Raw genomic sequence first — 18,104 nt, 5'->3', positions numbered from 1 at the left:
AAAGTGCTCAGAAGAGCTGGAGGGAAACTAAAAACTTGTTAAAAACCCTTCTTTGGGTTTGTGAACAGACACTTTATATCCCTCATTAAAATAAAGACATTGATGAAAGTTTTAAATCCATAATAACTATTTTCTCAACCACTTGAGGGCAACAAAAACATGTTGTGAGCAGGTAGACATAACCTTAGCAAATCTGGTGGCAAACAGTTATCTATTGCATATAATTTTGCTGTTGCTTTATAATGAACTTAATTTGAGCTACTGCTTAACACCGGTTCTTTTTTATGTTATTATTCTTACGATCTGCTTATATCTCCTGTGTCAAATCAGCAGTTTGAGTTTAGCCACTTCACACAGCTTCTCTTCTTTGCACATATGACGTAAAAAATGAGGGACAGAGTTTGACATTTCTTTCTTTACTCTGATTTTTTGGACTTTTATGGACCTGTTTGTGCAGCAGCTCTGACATGTCTGCAAGTCACAGTTCTCCTGTTAACACCTAAAAGTCAACACTTCCAGTAGTTATGCATGCTTGTTGGTGGGTCATGTGTTCTGTGCAGATGCTGTGAAGAGAGAGTCACGCCACGTCACGGCTGCTGGGAAACTTCAGGCAGTGCGAAGTAATAATATATCTGAGGTCAAAGGTTTGTTTCACGGTGACAGCAAAGGAGCCTCGTCACATCGCATGTGATGCAAGTGGCAGACCAACAACTCCGTAGCTTTGCAGAGCCGTGTGGAGACTTTCATGTGGTGAGTGATGTGCTGCAGTGTGACTGGTCGCACCACTTCCTATTGTTCCCTTGTCACTGATAACCTCTGTGACTCGGGCCAAAGGAAGGAAGGCCGTCGCTTATTTTGTGGCGGTGGGCTTGTCAGCTCTTTGTCCACCGATAACTTATTAACTTAAAGAGACCTCTGAGAGAAGAATGAATCCTCACATGGCTCGCCGTATGGTTAACTAAGAGTAAACAGCCTTTCAGGCATCTCTGAGATGTGATATCCTCCAAGAGGATTGAGCACAAGCCTGTCAGGAGGGAACAGATTCATTTCCTTCTACCCTTTCATTTTAAATCATCAGTTATAAATAATGATCAATGCATGTTTTTAAATGACTTTAGAGCACTTTGCTCTCATTTACACACATACGCAACAAGAAAATGGACCTGCAAACAGGTTGTGTGGAAAGTTTAGCGGAAACTTATCAAAAGGCATTTAAAATAACCTGAACATCTATGATGAACAGTATGGACCGTAAAAATGAAGCCATATTGAAGCCATCTCTGCTAAATGTTGGTAATATTGTTCTTATCAAAAGCTGTAGCTCTTAGGTAAACAGTGTAATCTGCTTCACTGATTAACTCAGCTGATGAGGCCTGTGGGACTCTCATGCTGTCAGGACAGAGACCAGAGTCAGATGAGGTAACTTCACACCTCAGGCATTGAGCTGATGTCATGTGTCTGCTGCCTTAATTGTTCACTGTTTATCTGCGCCAATGTGCTGCTCTCACTCGGCCTGCTTTACAATCACTTCAGCTGTTTCACTTGAAGTGAAAAAATGGCAAAAGTTAACCAAATTTCATGAGCAAGAAGTCAGACTGCCTTAAGCCTGGAAACTGAAAGGAGAATTAAACCCACTGTCTGAGGTCTAAAAATACCTTGACACCAGCTAATGCGTGATGATGTGGTTACACACTCAATGTAGAAGGGAGGAGCGAGCAATCAGCATGAAACCTAAAGGTTTCATCACTGTGTTTCACAGCCAAGATGGCTTTCCAACCTATGAAAGAACCATTTGTGAAGCTGCAAGTTTAGCCATGGCGGACAGCTTTCAGCAAGTCTGCTTAGTTTCCTGGCAAAAGTACAACATGAAGAACAATTATTGGCCCACACACATTTTAACATTTTTAGTTTTGGATGTTATTTTATGGAGAGAAATGTTTTTGTTTGTTTGTTTGTTTTTTGTTATGTTTTTTTTACTTGTGAACAAACAAATTAGGCTGTCGCCTTATAATTCTATTCAAAGATTTAGAAAATAAAGTTAGTAAGTCTTTTAATATCAGTACTGCTAATATAAACAACATTACAAGGGACGGATAGACAGATAGATAACAGATAATAATAATAAAAATAATAAGTAATAATAAATGCATGACCCAGTGTAAACCCAGTAAAACTACTATGGATGCTTAAATTGGTTAGATCTGCACAAGTGACTGTTTTGTCAGCTTTGGACTAAGGATGGACTCTACACATGCATCGTGCCTCCAAATGTAAGCCAGGGCTACGAGACGGTACAAGTATACAGTCCATACTCATCCTCACATTTATTAGCAGAGGCCTAACTTGGAAATTAATTGAAAAGGTCTCTTAATTTCATGGTTGTGTAGTGGCTAACAACAGAAGTTACAGTTAAGTACAGAGAGCTGTCTCTCTGCTGAATCCACATATTTGGCGGTTTACTCTCTGCCAATGCTTCTATAAATCAACGCCTTTGGTTGAAAGTCTCACAGTTTTGTTTGTTTTGTTTTTTGTTTTTTTGCAACTGTTACTTAACTGCAAGGTTAACAGGTCTTAAACTCCTTTGTGCTTCAGCTCTGGTGTCAAACGGTGGTTGTTAATCGCCATCTTGTGGTGAACATGGCGCACTACATGTTGAGTCGAGGTCATCAGGGTCGGCCCATACCTAAAAAGCAGGTACACGACGAAGCGTGTGCTCGTGAACACATTTGTGTTTCTTGTCAAAGGAAAAGCAGCAGCTTTAAAAAACAAACAAACAAACAAACAAACAAACAAAAGTCATTTCAATCACCCTAATTAATTAATGGATATAATCTGGCTAACCTGGGGAGCGTAGGTTCTGCGGAGGAGTCTTGATGATCCCCAGTGCGCTGACACTGCCGGGCGGTGACGCTTCAGGTGAGCCAGTAATGTGTTGTTAGTGCTCCTGATCAAATCCCACCATTGTCAGGACGAATGATAATCCTCCTGAGTACCTGCAGGCAGTCCTACATCCAGCAGCAGCAGCAGGAGGATACAGGTAGCAATGGCCTCCTTAGCCTAACAGCTGGACTAGACTAACCCCTGGTGCTTTGAAACGGTCCATTACCTTATTTACAGTAGGCTCCTGTTTATGGATAAACACGCAAACGCTCTGCTCTTTTTCCTCAGAAAACTACGGTTCATTTACAATTAGTTCAAATTAGACTTGAAAAGCTTAGTTTATTAAGTTTAATTAGCGGACATAAAATTTAAAAACTAGACCTCAAAAAAAGAAAGTAAGCAAGAAAGAAAGAAATCTTAACTGGTAACTGAACTAATGTGTCAGCAAGTTCCGCCTGAGGAGGCCGTTGATGTAAATGTTTACTGAGACCATGAGATATCCATGACAGCAAGAGACAGGTGCTTATATTTTGATAACTACTCTAAACTGAACATTTTTAGACATAAAAAAACCCAGAAATGAACAAACCCAACTAGTTGAAATAAACTAAATTCAAAGTTAAAGTATAAAACGTTTAAAAAAAAAATAAAAAAATAAGAGTTCCAATAGAAAATGTAGATTCAAGCCTAAAGTGGTGCCTGTGTTATTTATCAAGCAATCTGCCTTTTTTTAAAAACATGAATGTGGGGAGGGGAACCTTTTTAGGGTGGGGTGGGGATTACACATTCCAGATGTTGAGCAGTGGAAGTGAGTGGGGATATGCCAGTTTATACTTCTGTATCGACATATTGTGGAAACGTCTTTGTTTCTGTAAGGTAACTGTTCAGCACAGAATGCATTGAGGCTGCCTGCTGTTCTGTGATGCTTTTCTCCTTTCATCCTGTCATGCTGAGTGAGCGCAAGCACAGGTGTGGTTTACTTTTCTGTGAGGCGTGAGAGTCAGATCTTTCAGTTAGCAGCTTTCAGGCTACTTCTGTGTTTCATGTGAGTAATCTCTTTAAACCAGCATGTGTCTGTTCAAATCAATGACAAATGATCTTATTTTCATGTATCTGCCCCCTGGGCCATGATGGCCGATATGCTTTCTGCAAGAATTCTTCTGTTGTTCAACACTTTCTGCACATTCAAAACGTATCTGTGTTCCTTTTTTTTCCAGGAATGAAAACAGCCTGTTTAATCAGATTGTTATACCAAATATGGATGTCTGCCCATGCACCTATTTCCTATTTTAATAGCAGAATATAAAGAAGTAAGGGGTGCCTTGTTTTTTTACAATTACAAGCACCATCTACTTGTTGGTAATTGATTCTTTTATGCCCACATAGCGTAAACGGTCTGTAGTTTCATATTGGTTTTAATCGGACTCTACATCAACCTGTGTGGTACAAACAGTCTGTACACTTCCTAAAGAGTCTCCAGTGATGCAAAATACAAGTCTTTGTCTGCTATTTTCTGTCTTCTACCCTTTGCTGTAATTAAGACTTTGCACCCCTTTTTGACACAAAAGGTGCCCCCAGCCAAGGATGCTTGGTAACAGGACCATACAGAAACTGCTCTCTGTTTAAACACCATGTCACTGAGCTGGTGATGAATGTGTTTTTTACTGGGCTTTGTTTAATTAACGCTGAATTGCCAAGCCTGACATGGTAAACAATTAGGGTGAAATTCTGTCACATTAGTAGCTGTGAAACAGCCCGAGCGGATCCCAGTCTCAGCTCCATAAACGGACTCATAAGAGCTTAATCCTGTTGATGGAAACAGAATCCCACCCGTGGCAGCCCCGCTGCCCCAGGTGCAGTAGCCACTCAGGCCCAAGCTTGTCTCCCTTTATTGAGGCTGATGAATTGAGAGGAGCCTCTTGGGCATGCAGCCCAGGCTGTGGTTTGGCTAATTAGAGGCTCTGTTTTCTCATAAATATCTATAGCAATGAAAATTAGGTAAATAAAGGCTGCAGTTCCACCCTGTGAAAGTGTGAGGTAAAAACGTCTCAGTGGAGAGTGACACTGTGAGGGAAACCTGGCAGATGTGTGCTTTTACAAGAGAAATAACTGTTCTAAATTTTTACTTCTTCGAGCATATAATGACAGCTTAACCTGCAATTGAGCTGTGCAACCACAACCTGATTGGGGCAGCCTCACCTCTGGTGCCTGTGCCCCAATGAGGTTTATTGGTGCCTGGACCTGGTAGTATAGAGTGTGTATGGGGAGTGTGAGTGTGTGCATAGCATCCATTTCTGTGCATCTCTAAGTTGGGTGTGTGTGTGTGTGTGTGTGTGTGAGTGTTTGTGTGCATGAGGATGGGAATGCATGCTTATGTCTGTGTGTAAATTTTTGTCTAGGTCACACAGACACACAGTATCTTGGGCTGCTGCTGATCCAAAAATATCTTGTATTATTAGTACTATGTGCTGTTGCATGCATATGTTGGTTGTTACTGTGGTTTCCCAGTGGGTTTTTTTCCCCTCTCCCTCTGTCCCTCTTCTTCTCCTCTATTTTTCTCTCCCTCTCTTTCTGTTAACCTTTCCCCCAACTTCACTGTCTTTCTTTCTGTTTTTTCTTCTCTGTCCACCAGCCTCGTCCGTTACGGTTGTAATAATCCAAAATAAAAAATCCCAATAAAGTTCTAATAGATTTTGACTATCAAGTGGACCATTATAGCGAAGGCCATAATGCTCCACTTGTGAAAGTAAATCTGTTTGGCATTTTTTGGCCTTCGGACATCAATTCTGATTGCTACATATACAAATACAATGATCAGGTATAACATTACGACCACTGGCAGGTGAAGTGAATAACACTGATTATCTCTTCATCATGGCACCTGTTAGTCAGTGGACTATATCAGGGAGCTATTGAACAGTTTGTCCTCAAAGTTAATGTGTTAGAAGAAAAAAGTGTAAGGATTTGAATGGGTTTGACAAGGAACACATTGGAATAGCTAAACAACTGGATCAAAACATTTCCAAAACTGCAGCTGTTGTGTGGTGTTCCCAGTCTGCAGTGTTCAGCATCTATCAAAAGTGGTCCATGGAAAGAAAAGTAGTAAAGTAGCGACAAGGTCATTGGAGGCCAAGGCTCAATGATGCACGTGGGGACTGAAGGCTGGCCTGTGTGTCCAATCCAACAGATGAACTACTGTAGCTCAAACTGATGAAAAAAGTTTATACTGGTTCTCAAAGAAAGGTGTCAGAATACACAGAGCATCACAGTTTTTGTATACGGGACTGAATAGCTGCAGACCAGTCAGGGTGTCCATGCTGACCCCTGTACATCACTGAAAGCACCAACAATGGGCACATGGGCATTTGTGTGGGTCATTTACCTGGGGAACACCTGGCACCAGAATGCACTAAAGGATGAGTGTGATGCTTTGGACAGTGTTCTGCTGGGACACTTTTGGTCCTGCCATCTATATGGATGTTACTTTGAAATAAACCACCTACCTTTCTTAAGACCTGTTTCATAGTAACAGTATTCCCTGATGGCGTCTTTCAGCAGGATAATGCACCCAGGATAATGCCACAAATAGTTTGTGGAGCACAACAATGAGTTTGAGGCTTTGGCTTGGCCTCCAAATTCCTCAGATTTCAATCCAATCGAGATTCTGTGGAATGTGCCGGACAAACAAGTCCGATCCACAGAGGCCCCACCTCAGATCTTACAGGACTTAAAGGATCTGTTGCTAATATCTTGGGGCCACAGACCCCAGCACACCCCAGACCTAGGGGTCTAGTGGAGTCCATGCCTCCACGGGTCAGGACTATTTTGGCAGCAAAAGAGGAACCAACACAATATTAGACAGGTGGTCATAATGTTATGCCTGGGTGTATTGTGACGGCTTGTTTATTCCTAGCGATACTGACAGGGAGAGAAAAATCATTTGGGAGTTGTTCTTTTTCTAAATTATCAGTAAAGACTTGTCATCATTAGTCAGTACATTCAGCTGCAATAAGGTTACATTCAACATCTGTTAATCTGAGATTAACAGCAGATAATGAGATCGGACCTGATCGGTTATCTTGGTATCTTTTAGTGCTGGGAATATTTTGACAGCAAGGATGTTCCCGTAATCACATTGTTATTACTGAGTCCTGCTGATAGCTGTAAACAAAGGCTCAGGGCGTCCTCAGATAAGATATCCTCGCCTTTTTAGCAGTTTGGCAACAACCAAACACAAATATTTTAGAAATCTGTCAGTGATGTGTGTAAAACTAAAAACGGTGCTCTTATTTTTGTTTTCATACCCAAATTTGAGCTGGCGCTCTGAGATTTTAATCAAGCACACCATTCAACCACTACAACCAAATAAATAACTGTAATTTGGCATCATAATCGAAAAATACTAATGTGCTTTGCAATTTTTGGATTTTTCTAAAACAGTATATTTAAAAATTCATGGATAACAGAAATAATTATATTTTAGTGTTAAAAATATAATTTCAGTTAGAAAGCTTGGTGGAATTACTGAAACATAAACTTTACATTGATTTACAGTGCCTTACCTTAATTAGTAAGGTACTGTAAATCAACACCATCAATGAAGTCACTTACATCCTTTTTTTCTCCCACTCCCTCCCTGCCCTAATCTTTTACTTATTTAGCCTTCCTCGTCTCCCCCCCCCTTCCTTCTTTCTCTGCCATTTCCCCCTGTCTCTTCCCATTAATGACCTAAATATTTATAGTTCCAGTTGTAAAGCCCCTTTGTTGTGGAAGAAGCCTTTGTTAATGGAATGCTAATACTAGGACTTTAATATGAACCAAAAGGTGATTTCACAGAAGGAGAGGATTCAAACACTGGACACAGAAGTCAGATAAAGAGTTCAAAAAGCAAATGTTTGATCCAGGAATCGATGTACACATGCAGACAGTCAGATAAAGATTCATGAGGAGAATGATCAAAAAGCACAAGGAAACAATAAAAGACAACACAAGAAAATACAAACCTGGAAAAGATATTTGGATACGGAAAGATATTTGGAATGCAAACTAGGAAAGAAAACACAAGGACTGCGAACTGGAAAGCTGTCTGAAGAGGCTGATCGTATAAAGCAGGGGTGTAAAACATAAGGCCCGAGGGCCAGAATCGCGGGACTGTTTTGTAAATGTGGGAGAGGGCATAGACTTTAGACTTTAACCTTATTTTCTAAAGTTTTACAACTTTTCTACCGATGAAGGCCTCCCCCACGGCCATTCATGCTACACTAATGTAATTAAGTAACAGATAAACAGTTAAATTAGAGAAAAGTTACTGTACCAAAGTAATTCTGTTTTTGTTTATGTGTTTGTTTTTTACAGTAGTAGATTTCAGAATTCTGTGAATTAAATGAAATGTTTTTTAATTACAGGAGTCTGAGCAATGAGTTGCAAAAACTTTCTGTAATTTTAGACATTTATTTCTTACACCTTAAGCCCAAAGAGTCATGCTGACAGATTTCTTCTTTTTGTTACAGCAACGTTTCTTTATTATGTAGAAAAACTGAAAATGTAATAAAAAAAAATATTATATTAAAAAATTTGAGGGATTAAATGTTTAGTTTAACTTCTTTACACTGACAGAAAGGGGATTTTCACTGGTCCCACATTCTTAAGATCAAAGTGAATTGTATGTGGCCCACAATGTAAAATGAGTTTGACAGCCCTGGTGTAGACTAACATACTGGCGAAAAGAGGGACAGACTTTTTTTTAATTTTTGTCAGAACAGACTTCTTTGGTTAAGAAATATCAAATTAAATCAAATATTTCAGTTACCTAGGGTCACAGATGACATCTTAGACCTTCGAGGGTTAATGAATGAATTACTGAAAAAGACAACAGGTAGGTATACAGAAAGATTCCATCATCACACATAAGTAAAAAATCTGAAATCCAACTATTTTATTGGAAATTTAAATGGAAAAATCAGCTCTCACACTCTTACAGTCTTAAGTTGGATTTATGCGCTGCCCAGTCTGCATGACTTAAGTTTAATATGAGCACTAAGAAAACACTCTAAGAGCTCTAAATAAAGTCTGAGAAAATGTTCATTCGCTAAAATTCCAATAAAAATTTCACTTAAAATATTTCATAGTGTCATCCTGCCCTGTGTTGTATGGTAGTAAAGCATAAGACACCAGCAAATGCCTGTTGAGCAGAATTAGGCAAAATCTTACTGACAATTAACATTCACTCAAAGTTAATCACCCTAAAGACGCCCTCCAAACCAAATGATTACAGGATGCAAATAAACCCATCTAAAACACTGCAAAGAAGAAATAGGCTTTGTGTTGGACTTTCCTTTTGCTTTCATATGGCAACAGAACGAGGAACACACAAAAAATCGCGACAAAGGAAACAGAACATGTCATCACTATTAGACAGGTGAGGTTAAAACAAAGATTGAAGTGTAAATTATTTAATGACATAAGGACTGCTTACAGTCTCTAATTTAACTGTATTGCTAAATTTCAATAAGCTAATTGAGGTCTCATAATTAAAAATTCTCTTATCAGAAGGAAACAGGAAGTATCTGGTTACTTAATGTCCCGCTAACATTCCTCACAGACTTATATTGATGTACCGGCATCATACAGCCCAGCACATCCCAAAAGTGCGCTATTGGATTGAGATGTGGTGACTGTGGAGGCCATTTGAGTACAGTGAACTCTCTGTCATGTTCAAGAAACCAGTTTGAGATGATCTGAGCTTTATGAGATGTCAGAAGATGAGTACACTGCAGTCACAAAAGGATGGACATGATCAACAATAATACTCAGACAGGATGTTGAGTTTAAAGCATGAAAGTTTCCCCCACACTATCACATCACTGCTGCCAGTCTAAACTGTTAACACAATGCATGATGCATCCATGCTTTCATGTTGTTTATGCCGAGCTCTGAAACCACCATCTGAGTGTTGCGGCAGAAATCGAGACTCGTGAGAGCAGACAACATTTGTCCAATCTTCTCCAATTTTGGTGAACCTGTGTGAGTTGTACTCTCAAGTTCCTGTTCTTAGTTGGGAGGAGTGACACCTGGTGTGGTCTTCTGCTGCTGTAGCTCATCTGCTTCAAAGTTTGATTCAGAGATGCTCTTCTGTGTATGCTGTGTTTGCATGTTGCTGCTGTTGCTGTTGTTATGTCTACATGTTTAAATGCATTTAGATGCTGCCATGTGATTGGCTGATTAGAAATTTACATCAATGATCAGATGAACAGTTTATATTAATATGCCATAACGTGACGGACAATAAATGACCTGAACACACACATGTGCTTGTATGTAACACCTAATTATTTATTAAGACTATTTAAATTGAAATTAATCAGTGTATGGATTGGTCTGTATATTTTTTCACTAAATTTAGTTTTTATCCTTTGGCATTGTTTTTAAAAACAATAAAACACCTTTATTTATTTTCTTAAACATCTTTATATATTTTTTAATTCCCTCAGATGAAGCAATCTTATTTTTTTCTTTAGATTTCTGATTTTCAGCCTCAGAAGAGTCACAAATGACGTACAAGTTGCCCCACTTTCTTCCGTCTGTCTATCTGGCTCTCCTGCCTTAGCTGGAAACATTGCATGGGAAAGTTTCATATCCGCTGTCACCCCATGATGTCACAACAGTGAGGTATCAGCTGACTGACACACACCTCCCATGACACCCATATCTGCTGAGGGACCTCTTTTAGAGCTGCTCCCAGCCTCTGTGGCTACTTGCTGAGGTTTAAGCACACTTATTTGATCAAATGTCAGGCTTGAATAATAAAATACGTAGCTTTAATTAAATATGCCAAGAGTTTTTCAGCTAATTAAACAACAGTAACATTAAGGCTACTCTAAAAGCAGATTAGCCAGGGCAGAATCTATTTAAAGTTCAGAAATGTTATACCTCTGTTAGAGATGGTGGCTGTGAGAACACTGCGTGTATTACGTGGTCAGAAGCACCGCTCTATATTTATCAGATCATGGGGCTTGCCTTGTCGCATGCTCACACGCAAGAACACCTACCAGAGGACGTACAGCATGGTGCTGCAGAGACTTCCTTGACCTTCATCTCCTGTAGAGCAGGACAGCTTGAAGCAGGACAGGTAGGAACCATGTTTGGATGTAAAAGTGCAACAAAACAGCTAAAATACATAAACATTTGAATTCTATTTGCTTTCATTTTAATTTCACGGAATTATGAAATTAAAAGATTATATTACGCTACATTATATGCTACTTATATTACATTGCTAGAGATGTAAGTTGTGGCATTTTAGTTATATGATTTTTATTGCAATTTAAATTGTGAATTAAAAATGATGCGCACTTAAAATTCATATCCTTGTATTTTTATGAGCAGCTTTATTATTGAGTTGATGTGAGAGTTTGCTAGTCATCCTGAGAAGATCTCTAAGTGCTAATATTACCTGATAACAAATGTGTTTGCTTTTAATGGGTTTTACTTGACAGCTCTTTTATTTGATTTTGCAGGTTTTGTTGAAGTTGAAGCAAAATGGAAGAGTTTGAATATAGTGTGGAAATCTGTGACCGTGACTGGGAGCGCTTCTTTGCTGAGTGCGAGGAGTGTAATCTGCTTCCTCCATCGCTAGCAGGTCTCGAAGATTCGGGGATGAGTGACATTGATGACACAGGGTCTGTTCTGGCCATGAGGGCTCAGAGAGTCGATCTAACCGCAGGGTTTTCTGAGACTGACCGCCCCATCGATGGGCCCCCACACTGTGAGGGCTCTCCTGTGGAACACTACCTCAGCAAACACGGCATAGGAGGGATGGAGAGCGTCCTCTCGGGCAGCGAGGAGGATATCCACCTGCAGTCCGTCAATATGTTTTTTGAAAGGCTGAAAAGTCTGACAGAGCCTGAGCCAAGGCGAGTGAACTTTGGAAAAAACAGTGAGGCAATACAAGAGAAGGAGCGGTGCAGCGATGGGCAGCAGGCCAGTAGAGGTGCACTGCCAAAAAACATCCAAAAGTTAAACTTTCTGCCTGCCAGGGGTGAAACAGCAGTTGGCAAAGAGACCGAGAGGCCTGTCGACACCATCAGAAAGACAAACACACTGAGAAAAGTGCACTCTGAGCCCAGCATTTCCTTGCAACATGCAGCCAGTAACTCAGTATTCAACACCAACAAATCAACTGAAACTGAGTTATTCATCAGGGAGGAAGCCTGCAAAGAACCCAGAGTCAGCGAGGTACAGCAGTGGAATCGTGACTCACTGGGCACGGCCGTCTGCTCGGTGACGACACCAAACAGCTATAAGGTGCAAACATGCGCACTTCTACATGACTTTAAACAGGAAGAATTGTTGAAACACTTCTGTAAAAAGTGTGCCACTGATTTAGCCAGTGATTTGGACATGGCAAATATTAAATGGCAGGAAGAGCAAACCCCTATTGTTTCACAGTCAGACACAGCATGTTCAAACAAAGCAGTGATCCAAGAATCTCCGTCTGCTTCCATGAAGAGGAAGAGGAGAAAGAAGAGACGGCTCAGTGTGGAGCAAGGCGAAGGTGGGCACGGACACGAGAAGCAGGTTTTAGTCAAGCCGAGTGACTCGGAGGAGGAGCAGTGCGCGTCAAAAGCAGAAACAGGTCTCTGTTTTTCTGAGGATATCAAGTCGTTTTATTTAAACGAACCACAGAAACATCTCGCATCTCTTTTAACGCCATATTCAATGACCAGCAGCAGTTTCCCGGTGATTATATCCTCTAATCCTCCATGTGATAGTCAGCACCAATATTTGTCAGAGAGCGTGGTCAGGCAGAGGAGGAGTACAGATACATCCGACAATAATTTAGTAAACAATAGCTCAGCGACCACACTGAGTCAAACTGATGACAGTGTAACGTCTGCACCAATCAGCAGTGCTACTGTGGCAACAAACGCTGAGGTTTGCAGCAAGTCGCAGGAAGAAAAATCAGCTGGACTGAAAATGTATCCTAAACTGCCAGTTTTAATGACAGTAGGTGAAACTGGTAAACAAGACATGGGAATGGAAAGTCAGAGCCGGGACATAAAAGCCGAGGGGCTTTACTCCGTCACTTCACCTGAAAATGAACAGAATCTAACATCTGCTGTAGAGGTCAAAGCAGTAACTCATAGTTTTTTATCGAGCTCAGAGTCAAATGCTACTTCTGTGGAAGTCGGCCAAAATGACAGACGACCCGCCGCTAAGTCAGTCCTGGCTGTGGAGGCTGGAAATTCTGGCGGGGACGAGCCCACACTGTGTCACAGTGAGGCTGAGCCCCAACAACAGCTGGAAATGGAGTTTCACAACACAGACCAATATAGCGCCACAACGGCAAACACCGACTATTCTCCACCTGCAGCCTCAACTTTAAAAGGTTTGCTCACAAAACCTCTGCAATTAAAAGCTTCTGCCTGCAAAGTTATCAGCGCTCAATTTACATCTGATAGTTTTAATCCCTCGCCCGATGAAAGCTTTCTGTCTAAAAGTTCACCCTGTATAGGTGTGAATAATATAGCACAGCAAACAGAGCGTCCTCTTGAGGTTCACACCTCACCCGAATTAGATATTTCAGAGAAAAGCACAGAAGCACTAGATGCATCACAGATAACAAGCAAGAGTCGGGCAGAAACCAAATCAGCCGTGTCTGAAGATGTACCAACAAGTCTTTCAGATATCACAAATGTATCATCCTGCTGTACTCTCAACACAGAGTCACTGTCAAATGGAAATATCACAGACATGTCGCTAAGTTTCTGTTCATCTGTCAGTGAGCAAGAGTCTGGAGGTCAAGGAGGAAAAAAGGGGGATGAGAAATGTGGACTCAAAAGCAGCCCAGACTCAGTGTGCGACTTGTTGGGAAAAGCAGAAGATGCCATCTTGGTACCTGAAGCTGAATGTAAACCTGAACGGGTGCTGAATCCAGTGTTTGCTATGTCTTCCTTTTGGAGTGAGATGGAGAAGCTGACAATAAATGACATTCTGGGTTTGAGAATGATCAGCAAAGCTGCTCCACCCAGCTCCCTCCCACCGTTACAGGAAAACGAGGAGATGGCAGATTCGGGCTTTTTTACTCAAATAGACGAGTCCACACCCGAGCAAACGGCCGAGGACGCCTCCGGTTTCCCCGATGCTGTAGAATCATGTTTCAATCCTAATAGCGCGGCCAATTTTTCCCCCTCACGAAGTTTTTTATGGGAGAGTGAATCAGCCCACGTGAGCCAAAGTGCTGATATTTTCCCGGAAAATGTGATGCTGACATCTGTGAGTGACACTTCTCGACCTTTCCTCTCAGAAAAGGCTGAAAAGTGCCTCCGAAAGATTTCCAAAAATATCAGCGTGCACAACTTGCGCGCACTCGAGTCTGAGTCATTCAGCCACACGCAGAAATGTAAAACTTTACAAACAGTAGATGAAGGAGAATCTCAGAAAGCAGACTATGTTTTGCCTAAGCAAGACAAAGGCACAGATCCTCCGCCTTCCTCTCTGACAGACAGTTACAGCATCTCTCTCATAGATATATTTCAGTACTTCTTTGGAGGGAAACAAACTGCTCCCAGCCAACCAGCTGCAGATAACTTAACCACCTTCTACGATGACGGGAGTTCAGTCCCTGAAACGTATGATCATTTTTTCTCTGAGTTCGACACAGAAAGCTTCTTCTATCCGCTCATCGCAACTGAAGATGAGACCAAAGACAAGCCGGTTCCTATCTTTTCCAGCTCTCGCTCATCTAACAGAAACTTCCAGTTCCCGGAAGCTTATGATTATTTCTTTGCCTCATCCTCCTCATCTGACGAGTCATGTGCAGAATCCGATGAAGAGGATAACACCGGTCCTGTCAGGGTGGTGACCAGGTTCAGCCGCAAGGCGAGCTCGTCTCATATTTCTAAAGACATGTATGATGATTTCTTTGCAGAGAAAGACTTCAGACAAAACTTCTTCTGGAAAACAACATTCTCCTTTAGGAACATAAATTTTTTAGCATCTACAGTCCAAAACCAGGCGTCGAACTCTCTTTCTCTCGTACCTGCGAGGCAAAGGGGCAGTTCTCATGCAAGGACAGTTTCTTCTCTAAATGCACTGGGAAATGAAGACGTGATGTTTCCTGATCCACTGCTCTACCACTTTGAGGACAGGGTATTCAACCAACTAGCACAGCAGCCTTTCAGATACGAAGACCTGCAGACGGCCGTTTCAAATCCAAGTAAGTCCACTTTAACGCAACGATGCACACAGTAACTGTGGAAATGCGTTAGGCTATAAGATTGCAATGTGCAGTGGTCGAATCAGTATGTATCCTGGATTTCAGACGTAACAGTTTTGATTGGTTTGATTGAAAAAAGTAAAGAGACGAGATCTCAGTAGCATCATCACTAAAAGTCCCAAGTCCACACACAAGATGCCTTTTTTCCCCTCTTTCATCATTTATGTTCTCCAAGCTTAAGCCAAGGAACCCATCTGATTTTAAAAATATCCACATATCAGATAGGGGTCTGAATTCAAATGATCAGCCAAAATCTCCTGAACGGCGCAGAAAACACAGCCCAGAGGAGGTGAAAGGAGCCTAGTTGTCTTCTGAACACATCAACTACAGTATGCTGGACCAGATATTGTTCTCCACTCCAGCCTCAATGGAAAAGTGAAAAACATTCTGTGTTACATTATCTTGGAGTGGCACGCTTAAACTCAGCCATAATTTAAATGAGATGATTCTAAGAGCAAGATGAAGACTGCTCTAACTGTATGAACCTGTGCAACAGATTGCATCTCTGTGAGGCCTCCAGACAAAAAGCCAAAACTAATAGACTTGTATTTATTGATTGCTGTAATATTTTGCATTAAATCAGGTTTAGTTAAGCTCTTTTTTTGTTTTCCTCACATGTGGATGACTGTAATGTTGGACATGTCCACTGCTCGGTCAGCTGTTACAGTCCTGACTGGAACAGATTCTCTTTCCTCAGCTGTCACACGATCCGTACTGGACTGCAGGCATGCGGGAGTGAACCCAAGTGGAATGGTAGTACGTGATAAGTTGACTTCACTCAATGAGCGTCATATCTGAGCTCTAAGCCGGCTGTAATTGTGTTTGGTTGTGAAGGAAATTAAATTACCTCATATTTATTTATGAGTCTTTATGCATTTAATTAATATGCTACTGATATGATAGCTGAGCTCTTTTGCTTACGCATGAGGGTTATCTTCAAGGTCACAAATACTCACAAACCAGTTGCATCAAGCAGCCTTATATACTCCTAGAAGTAAACTGTCTGCAGGTGTTTAGGGGTTTACTGGGGCACTGTGTGACAGCAGAGAAAGGCCAAACTTGGTGGGAGTTTATTTACAGCTGCCAAACACAAATGGATTTCTCTGTGTGTATTGCATTTCCATGAACAGCTTACCCACTCAAGACATTTCTGTCTTTGAAGGGTTGGATGCCCCGTTCCTGCCGCTCAAACAGTCAGACATGTGTCTGGTTTGCATTGCGTTTGCCTCGTGGGTGCTGAAGACTGCAAATCCACAAGTCGGAGATGCTTGGAAGGCTGGTACGTGTGCAGCATTAGCGTGTTTAATACTACAGAAAATTTCCTCTTTAAAGACTGAAATTACAAAACAATTCTTATTAAGTGATTGCTCTTAAAGTCGTGACACATTGAAACTTGAATTTTAGCAACAGGATTACTCACTTTTTCCCTTATATTTTCCACACAGTTCTGCTGGCCAATGTAAGTGCCCTGTCAGCCATTCGATATTTGCGTAAGTACGTCAAAGCGGAGGCGGCCGGCAGTGAGACGAAACTGCACGGCAGGGCGCTGCCTGCTCCTTCAACTCTCAGCCTCTAAATACGTCGAGGCTGAAGTGATCCATTTTTTTCCAAAAAGTCAGTGGCAAATTGTTGTAACACGTTTGCACTGTGATTACTGATCTTACGTCTCACTGAGCTTTCCAGAGAAAGTGTTTATTTTAATAGCAGTTATTTGACTTGAGTGAAACTTTAACATCCGAAAGTGTTCAGAAAAAAAAATGAAACGACCAAAGGCAAGATGAGGCAAGTTCATCTGACTGAAAGAAGGCTTCAGAAAAATCAGATGCATAAGTATGTGCGAAGCAAGCTTGGAGCTGATAAGTGATAAGTGGATTACTGTGAGAGACTGTAGAGATTCAGGAGAAATTTACAGAAACTTGTTTCCATTACATGACTTTTTGTAGCAGATGCTTCTATTTAAATCAACCAATCTTTAAAATATTCTTACTCACAGTTATTGTATTTTACAGATTTGCTACTGTAACCGCTCCCATTCAGAGGCATAATTTATTTAAGTGGGACAGCATTCTGTGCCAGTATCAGTTATATGTATATTATATATTATGTTAATGGTATTTTATGTTAATGACAGAGATCTGTATACTGTTGTCATATAGGTTGCACTGAGCTGTGTATGTTGATGATAATGGCAATGATGCTTTTCAGTTGAACTAAAGTAAACAGTGTATTTAAGGCTGTGTGCTGTGTGTGTTATTGAAAAAGCAGACGTGCACTCAAACCTTTCTAAACACTAGATGGCGACATAAACTCATGTTACTGGACCCAGCTGTGTGATTTACAATGTCTTTTTTCCCTAGAATGAACAAAATATTGCAGATAAGTCAGTACAGAAATATGAGACTAAGCTTATATGGAAGAATATATTTTAATATAATGTTTAAATTTAAAGAGTTTAAAGTTCAGTATTGTTGGTATTCAAAGAGCACTCTGTCAAGACGTTGTCTCCAGCAGGTGGCAACACTGGACCATAAACTCCAAGATGTTTCAAAGTTCTCTTGATTTGCTAAATAAAATTACAAATGCACCATTTCTGAACTATTTCATACACAAACAGCTCAGCGTGTCTCTAATCAGAATGAAAAACATCCTTTTAAAAAGGTCACATACATGCAGCCACAAACAGCATTTTACTGTGTAACACTACAAATGGATGAACACAAATGTGCATGTAAAAATATCAGTACAAAGTAACCCTAACACTTCTTGTAATTTTTAACACGATCTCGAGTAACAGTTCTTCAGGCTTTCTGTGGATCTTTCAGAGTTCTTTCTGGACATTGGCTGCTTTTTCACTCATTTTCAGTTCAGTCCTTGTACCTGACTATTTTCAAAGGAATCTTTTTGTTGTTGTTGTTTGTTAAGCCAGTTAACACTGACTTATGAATCA

At 40.8% G+C, this 18,104-nt stretch overlaps 1 protein-coding gene across 1 annotated transcript; it reads left to right on the top strand.

The window, feature by feature from the left end:
• Positions 1–10,473: 10,473 nt before the first annotated feature.
• On the top strand, positions 10,474–17,372 carry perm1 (PPARGC1 and ESRR induced regulator, muscle 1). Its single transcript, XM_031726498.2, has 5 exons — positions 10,474–10,548; positions 10,883–11,008; positions 11,397–15,097; positions 16,320–16,436; positions 16,603–17,372. Exons 3-5 carry the CDS (start codon positions 11,419–11,421, stop codon positions 16,731–16,733), a joined length of 3,927 nt encoding a protein of 1,308 aa, XP_031582358.1. The 5' UTR covers positions 10,474–10,548; positions 10,883–11,008; positions 11,397–11,418; the 3' UTR covers positions 16,734–17,372.
• The last annotated feature ends 732 nt before the right edge of the window (positions 17,373–18,104 follow it).

The sequence above is a fragment of the Oreochromis aureus genome, linkage group 20 (assembly GCF_013358895.1).
Source record: "Oreochromis aureus strain Israel breed Guangdong linkage group 20, ZZ_aureus, whole genome shotgun sequence".
Lineage (NCBI taxonomy): Eukaryota > Metazoa > Chordata > Actinopteri > Cichliformes > Cichlidae > Oreochromis > Oreochromis aureus.
The sequence above is the reverse complement of the archived record's forward strand: the minus strand, read 5'-3'. Positions and strand labels throughout refer to the sequence as shown.

Excerpts from the sequence above, each read along its gene's own strand:
- perm1 (XM_031726498.2), top strand. The coding sequence starts at position 11,419 with ATGGAAGAGTTTGAATATAGTGTGGAAATCTGTGACCGTGACTGGGAG. Across the intron at positions 15,098-16,319 it reads GACGGCCGTTTCAAATCCAA|GGTTGGATGCCCCGTTCCTG; the intron begins GTAAGTCCACTT and ends CTGTCTTTGAAG. Across the intron at positions 16,437-16,602 it reads CGGAGATGCTTGGAAGGCTG|TTCTGCTGGCCAATGTAAGT; the intron begins GTACGTGTGCAG and ends TTTTCCACACAG.